Genomic DNA, 7,574 nt, shown 5'->3' on the forward strand with positions numbered 1-7,574 from the left:
CCGGGGAGCCGCGCGAGTACCCGGCGCGCAACCCGCCAGAGGTGGAAGCGCGGTAGCCGTGGAGGACTCGGCTGCGGGCGTGCCCGGGCCAGAGAGGGCCCCGGAAAACCCTACCCTGTATCTTTTCCCCACAGGTGAGAAGCGTTTTTAATGGTTTTATATTTTTCTTAATTTTGTGCTCTTCAGACATTTAACCAAAAAATAATTTTCAGTTGGGGTTTGGGATTTACTGGCCTCGGCCCCTTTCCAGCCCCAGGTCTCGTCTTATTTATGGAGAGAAGACGGACGGCCTTTCCGTCCACGCACTGTGAGGCCACTAGGCCCGGCTCTGCCCTCCCTCGGTCCTTGGAACCGAAGTCACAGATCTATATTAAAATAACAATAATGTACAAAGCTTTGGTTTTTGCCTTATTCTGTTATGCAGAAGTGTAAGAGGATTTCATTTTTGGTTTGTTTTCAAAAAATGAAAGTAAATGCTCTGTAAACATAAATATAAGACATTATTAAATTCTTAACCTGGAAAGTCTTTATAAAAAGTCTCCAGAGACCCTCTGCTTATGTGTTTAATGTGGTCACAAACACCCTGGCTGTCAGCTGAAGACATGCTCAGCTCTGCGTTTAACTGCAACAGCCATCCTTAACTATGCAAGCACAAGAGGGGACAGACTGCCCATCTGGGGACAGAGGCTCCTCGCCACATCCCTGCCCTGCAAGTTGTGGCTTTGGGGACAGTGGTCCCCTGCCTTTTGCTGGTGCCAGTTCATGTGGGCTTCAGGACGGCTAGCTGTAGCCACGAGGACAAACTGTGCTGAGTGTGCAGTGTTCTCTGCACTGTGCCAGACAAGTAGAATCTTAGCAACAGTCCACAGGCTGGTCACAACAGTGATGTCTTACGTTTCTCTCCTGTGTAAGTGCTGTTGGCACATGTCTGTCTGTCACGGTTGTACCCCGCTTCCATGCCTCTGCTGATTCCATTTGGGTTTTTGTTTTGGTTTGGTTTTGGTTCTAGGGATGGAACGCAGGGAAACTACCACTGAGCTACAGCTGTAGCTCATTTTGTTTTTAATGTTGAGACAGGTTCTCTCTAGATTCCCCAGGCTGGCCTCAAACTTTCCATCTTCCCACGTCAGCCTCCCCAGTGATGGGACTATAGGCGTGTACCGTCCCTTGTTTGCAGTTTTGCTCTCAGACCCACATGAGTGCCTGTGCACCTTCACTGGACCCCTTTGGTTTTCTCTCCACTCAATCATCTGCTGTGCTCTGCACTCATTCTCAGCCCTTTTTCGCGCCACACACCCTGGTTATTTCCACATTCTCTTCTCATGCCAATCAGTGACAATAAATACAACCTTGATGCAGATGAAATGTGGTTTTGTGTCTTGTGTGGCACTTTGGCCTGTGTCCCTGTGCCAGGGCTGGAGTGCAGGAGGTTGTGGTCACTTTCTGCCATTGCTGGTTGGGGTCTTGCTCCTCTAGCTGTGACAGTGCCTGTGCCACTGGCCTGGGACCTTCTACCAACAGCTCTTCACCAGTTTTCCGGCATGGAACCCATATCCTGAGTTCCATGTTTGTTTGGGGGCTGCTGGCCACCAGGACACATGTGCCTGCAAGGGGTGGCCTCCTCCCGTGTTGGGGAAAGGTAGCACCTTCTCCCTGAAAAGAGATCACCATGTGTGCCAGAGCCACTGCCTCTGGGAGCCAGGAGCTCCCTATGCTTGGCCAACCTTGTCCAATCTTGGCCCTGACCCATCAGTGCCATCACTGGGGTGGCAGCCTGGGTTTGGGGCTAAGAGAAGGGTTGGTGGGTGCAGTGATGCCTGGGATGGGGGTGTGCAAGCAGGCACCCCAGCAAGCACTGTCCAGGGCAAAGCTTTTTCCCAGGCTTTTGTTTCAGTGTTGAGTGTGCCAGGTCACACTGCAAACATGTACCACACTGCACGTGGCAAAAAGCATGTAGCCACTGCTGCCCACATCCCTGGATGGGATTCAACTCCCAGCACCTTCTGGGTATGCCCAAATCCCCCATTCCTGGAAGAATCTGGGGAATGGAGCTCAGTAAGGCTCAGGTAGGCTGTTTTCACCTCTAGTGCAAGGAAGGGTACAGAGCAGCTTCTCCATGCAGGATGAGTTTGGGAGGTGCCTGTGTTAGACCCGTGCAGACCCTACCTGTGCCATCAAGGCATTTATTTATGCAATTGGGGCGAATGTTACAGACCTACAATCTGTGCTCAGTGACACCACATTGGAGCAAAGGACAGCGCTTCTGATCCCGAGGCTCCCAGGGCCAGAAAGGGAGCAGCGTGGCCACAGGCACAGTTTCTTGCTGGCCTGACCCATGGCAAGCTCACCAGGGTCCAAATCTGGTCAGGTTTACGCCCTGAAGGAAACACCAAGAATTAGAGCTGGATAGAGCAGAAGGAATGGGCACCATAACAGGGGGACGTGGCTCTAGCAACCTCAAGGTATCCTGAAAAGATGGAGAATCCCAGTGAGGTCCTAGAGCCCAGAGAGGAACCGGTGGACCCAGCCCACAGCCTTCCTATGAATCCTGAAGGCTACTTCACTGAGAGTCCCACACAGCTTGGCCGGTTCTGGGACTGAAGGCCTGGGGAGGGAAGTAGGGGATGCTCCCTCCCTGGATAGTGGTGGCCTCCTGCACACAGACAGGCAGGCAGAGGACGTAGCAACAGAGACATACTCAGAGATTCACTTTCAACCGGGCATAGTGGCGCATGCCTGTCTGTAATCCCAGCACTTGGGAGGCTGAGGCAGGAGGATCGCTGTGAGTTCGAGACCAGCCTGGGCTACAAAGTGAGTTCCAGGTCAGTCTCAACTACATAGCGAGACCCTGTCTCAAAAAACAGAAACAGTGATGCACTTTCACACAGAGACATACTCTAGGCATGCATCAGGTTCTCCCAGCTCTCACCCACACCTTGCCATGGCCTTTCCATCGCAGGCTCTGTCCGTGGTCCCCAGGGGACCCTGTATTGCCCTCTGTGGCCATCTCAATCCACAGTGCCTGGCTGGGGAGCGTCACGCTGCCCCCCTCAGTGCCCACTACTCTGGGCCCATGGATCTCCATGTCATGTGTGGACACAGACACTCAGGACACATGACAGCCTTGGTCCTGCACCCTTGCCCCTCCTGGTCTGGACGTCACCTGCGTGTCGCCCCTGCCTGCTACCCACAAGGGACTCACAGGGGTAAGCACTGGGCCAGGACACCACTGCGGGGAATGCAGCGACGGGGCCCGGAGTCCACCTGTCGGATGCAACACTGGCTCAGGCACTCTCGGTGGCTCCTGCAGAGGTCTCCTTTGAGCTATGGACAGGGCAGGATCACTGCTGGGGACAGGGTGGGGTCACCCCTCAGGGGCAGGGACAGGGTCACTGCTGGGGACAGGGTGGGGTCACCCATCAGGGACAGGGGCAGGATCACTGCTGGGGACAGGGTGGGGTCAACACTCAGGGACAGGGTCAGGGTCACCCCCTAGGGCCAGGGCTGGGATGCTACCCACCTTGCGCCAGGGCACACACTGCAGGAAGATGGTCTTGGCCATGCAGGCCCTCGCTGAGCCATACCCAATCTGGATGCAGCAGTTGCTCTGACACTCCCAGTGGAAGAGGCATTGGTAGCCATTGGGCTGTGGGGACAGGAGCTCGGGTCCTCACATGTACCCCATCCCATACCTGCACCCATCTCCACTTGCACCCACCTGCTCCACACAAGCCACACACCTTGTGCCAAGGCGAGCAATGTAGGAAGAAGGTCTGAGCGGTGCAGAACCGCTGGGGGTTCAAGCTGTTGGGGACACAGCAGCTACTCCGGCACTCCTGGTGCTCCTCACAGGGCTCCCCCATGCCCTGCAACACAGACGGTATTGCCAAACCAGCACTGCCACCTCCCCCGCCCAGCCACCATCCCAGCTCAGAACCCAGCATGAAGGTAGGGAGCAGAGAAGGGGGAGAGGGCCAGTGCAGTGGTGGGGAAGCAGAGGCAGAGGCAGATGCTGGAGGGAGTGAGTATGGGACAAGGAACATGGACAGGAAGGGCTGCTCCTACAGATGGCAGCACCTCAGTCTGCACCCTGCACTTGACACATCACAGGGGAAGAGACTGGGGCTAAGAGAAGCTGCATAACTTGTCCAGGGTCACACAGCTAACTAGGACCTGGAGCAGAGATCACTGTGGGGGAAAAAAGATCTCACTGACTGGGTCTGAACCCACTGTTTACTGGAGAGACTGCAGCCTGAGCAGGTGAGGAAGGGACAGAGAAGAAGGAGGCCTGAGGCAGTGGATCAGCAAGGCGCAGTTGTGGGGGAGCAATCAAGGGAAAGAACTATTTACCCAGTCTTGGAGCCCTGAGGAATGGGGATGAGTGGGTTTGAGGAAGCAGTGGGTGCAGGTACAAGGCGTGTCCACCACGGCAGAGCAAACAGCCAGGTCACCACCTCTTGAAGCTCACCCCCCATACCCAGCAGGGTGGGCACAACTGGCACTCACCTTGTTCCAGGCTTCTGGCCCTGGTGCCACACAGAGCAGCAGCAGCAGCAATGTCCATGTCCATGTCCATGTCCAGGCTGCACTGGCCATTGTGCCACAGGCCTGCGGGGTCCCACGCTGAGTATAGCAGATCCTCAGTGCCCTACCAGCCTCCCACCCCCTCTTTCCTCTCACAAATAGACTTTTTCAAAATTGATGGGCTACATTTTCTTTTGTATGTACTGGGGATTTAATTCAAGACCTTGTGCTTTCAAGGCAGGTGTGGCACCACTGAGCTAAATCCCCAGCCCATTTTCAAAGCAGGTTCAGGTTTACAGAGAAACTGTGTGGAAAATCGAATGTCAGATTCTGTCCCTTTTCCCAATCACCCCCAATCACCCAAGGGTGATTGGGCAACAGCTGTGAACTCAGCACTACTCCACTTTCTAATCCACACCAGGCTCACTCTGGTGTTGTCCACGGTATGGACAACAGTAGAGTTGTATGTGTCCACTTTCTCCATCTCCCATCCTACTCCCCACCTCGCTGCTGCAGAATGGCTTCATCTCAGAGCTGGTCACTGCCTGCAACCATTCAGACTAGCTTCCATCACTCAGCAAGACACATTTAAGGGTCACCTCTGTCTTTCCTGCCTCAAGAGCTCATTGCTTTCTAACACAGAAGGGAAAGTGGCTTTTAAACAATTCTTTCTCATGGAGAAGGACCATGCCCTTCATTAAACAAGAGCAGCTGCCATTCTGAGAAGGTTGCTGCTCATCTGGTTGCTCCCCCAGCCTTGCCCTGGGCACCCACTGTCCTCCTGTCCCTAGGCTGGGCTGCACCCTCATCAGCACTCAGTGTCCACTAGACAAGTGACCATCACTCTGCCAAGTGCCCCACCAGACATCATCTCCACAAACACTATAGCCCCCACCTTCAGAGGAGGGACCTCTGCCCCCCAAATGCTGCAGGAAGGGCCACGCCTCTTTGCTTGCTCCCCATCAGCCACAAAGCTCTAAGGGAAAATAGTCCACTCTATAAACTGTTCCAAGTACTAAGAGATGCTGGGAAAACTCCCAGGCAATACCAACTCTTTCTCCCTACCAACCAAACTAGAAAAGAGAAAATAGGTTTCTCTTATGTAAGAAACTCAATATATAAATAAAGTGCAATGTAAAAAACAGAGAGTAGAAAAAAAGAGAAAAAAAGTTATTGTGATTCAGGATGAACAATGTACTTGAAAGTGTATCTTGATTTAGTGTAATTGTCATGTGTTTTATGTTCTTTGGCCTATTCGTCTGGATGTTAATCTGTATAATGATAATTTTATAAGGTGTTATAAGATAAATAGAGTAAGTGAATCTGATTCTGGAAAAAGAAAAGGAGTGTAGAAAGGAAGGGGAACAAAGAATTGAGAAGTGTTATGTACCTGTACCAACTTCCCACAATGAATGCAATCATTATGTACTGGCAACATGTACTGATACAATTTTTAAAAAACAAATAAATAAAAGAAAATAGAAAATAGCTGTCACTCCCCATAACAAGGAAACTAAATTGTTCAAGGTTGACAACAGTGAGAGGTCTTCTCAGGGCCTGAGGGAGGAGCACCACGCCCAGGTGAAAAGCCAGGATGGAGCCTGGGCACTTGAGAAATGCGCTTCTCTCTCTGCCAGACAGAGAGCTACAAACTAGATCTAATACTGTTTGGTTCCACTATAGAAGTAAAGTATTTTGCAAAACTGACAGTTCTAGCTGCTTGCTCTGAGGAATACCTGCACATTTTGTCTTCCTGTCCATTGAGATCAATGGGAAAAACACTCAGGAGAACACCCCCGCGGATGGGAAGGGAGCCACATCTGGCCGCACATCTGCGTGACTGTTGCAGTGGCTTGTTAGGTCAGGAGTGGGTGGAGGTTCTCATCAGTGATCTGGGGAAACTGTTTTGATCTGCTGTCACCAAGAGGAAGAAAGATGTAAAGAAAGAGAGCCACAGAAGCCCCCAGGCTCAGCAAATCCACACTGCCATTTCTAATTTTCTGTGTGATGGTGACAGCTTTAGTGATGTCTCTCCAGCATCCTGCCGACTGTCCACCCTTGGACTCCATGGGACCTGCTACATAAGTGCTTTCAGCTCAACACTCTTATTTTGCCCAGTTTCTCTTTCAACATTCAGTTGCTCGGCATCTCCACATTGGCCCCCAGGCTGGGCCAGCACCACTTTCAGTGATGTCTCCTCTGTCAACCCAAGAAGCAGCGAGTGTCATAGTCACTAGTGCTTGCTTGGTGGCAGGAACCTCACTGCAATGAGTCAAGGAGGCTGAAGCAAGGGAGGTTCCTCTGCCCATTAGTTTGAACAGATCCTGTATGAGTCCCTTTTGTACAGCCAGTCTGGAGGATGCAGCACCCTTGATGGAATGAAGAGCCTTGCTGTGCAGCCTGGGAGTCCCGGGAAGTCGCTGCAGGTCTGCCCTGGGCTCCTCTGTGCTCGGAGCTGAGGCCACCAGGGCTGAAGCCTTCAGGTCTGAGTTCAACCTCAGGGCTCCACAGGGCCCGGTGGATGCTGTGTTGGCCTGTACCCACTCAGCCTTCTCTGTGTCCCAGAGTCAGGCAGCTGGGGAGCAGGCTCCATCTGAGAGGGCCACAGGCACAGCATCAGCTTCTTGACACTATGTCTGCCCTGCTTGGGTCTGGTTCTGTGAAGTGCAACTCATGGAGGAGAAGACAGGTGCAGCTCTTAGGGTTGACAATGAGGACAGTTGTCTCGGAAGTCCTGAAATGACCATCTTTCTCACGGTGTCCGAGGTGAATGGACAATGGCCAGGCAGCCATCTAGGCAGATGTGCTCCTTGCATCAGGCCATGGCCTCATGACCCTTGTAGTTCTGCAGGGTCTGTCGTGATGGTCCCACCAAACAGCACATGTGAGGACCCTCTTGTTACCACCTGGCTTGCTTTGTAGGGTAGACACAGCAGCTCAACCCTAATCTGACAACACTCACACCCCCGGCCCCGGGGAACTCCATTTAGTTCCATGGCGTGGACAGACATTGCAGACCGAGGAAGAATCAGCGGGACCCAAGGCCACAG

The 7,574-nt window shown here is 52.7% G+C and overlaps 1 protein-coding gene across 1 annotated transcript; it reads right to left on the reverse strand.

The window, feature by feature from the left end:
- Positions 1-2,202: 2,202 nt before the first annotated feature.
- Positions 2,203-4,605, reverse strand: Lrcol1 (leucine rich colipase like 1). The gene is made up of 4 exons (XM_010604249.1): positions 4,507-4,605; positions 3,741-3,866; positions 3,521-3,646; positions 2,203-2,377 (listed from the first exon to the last, which is right to left on the reverse strand). The coding sequence occupies exons 1-4, from the start codon at positions 4,594-4,596 to the stop codon at positions 2,345-2,347; spliced, it is 375 nt and encodes a 124-aa protein (XP_010602551.1). The 5' UTR covers positions 4,597-4,605; the 3' UTR covers positions 2,203-2,344.
- Between the last annotated feature and the right edge of the window lie 2,969 nt (positions 4,606-7,574).

The sequence above is a fragment of the Fukomys damarensis genome, unplaced genomic scaffold, assembly GCF_012274545.1.
Source record: "Fukomys damarensis isolate Sample0158 unplaced genomic scaffold, DMR_v1.0_HiC HiC_scaffold_12, whole genome shotgun sequence".
NCBI lineage: Eukaryota > Metazoa > Chordata > Mammalia > Rodentia > Bathyergidae > Fukomys > Fukomys damarensis.

Excerpts from the sequence above, each read along its gene's own strand:
- Lrcol1 (XM_010604249.1), bottom strand. The coding sequence starts at position 4,596 with ATGGCCAGTGCAGCCTGGACATGGACATGGACATGGACATTGCTGCTG. Across the intron at positions 3,647-3,740 it reads ATTGCTCGCCTTGGCACAAG|CCCAATGGCTACCAATGCCT; the intron begins GTGTGTGGCTTG and ends CTGTCCCCACAG. Across the intron at positions 2,378-3,520 it reads AGTGTGTGCCCTGGCGCAAG|GGCGTAAACCTGACCAGATT; the intron begins GTGGGTAGCATC and ends TGTTTCCTTCAG.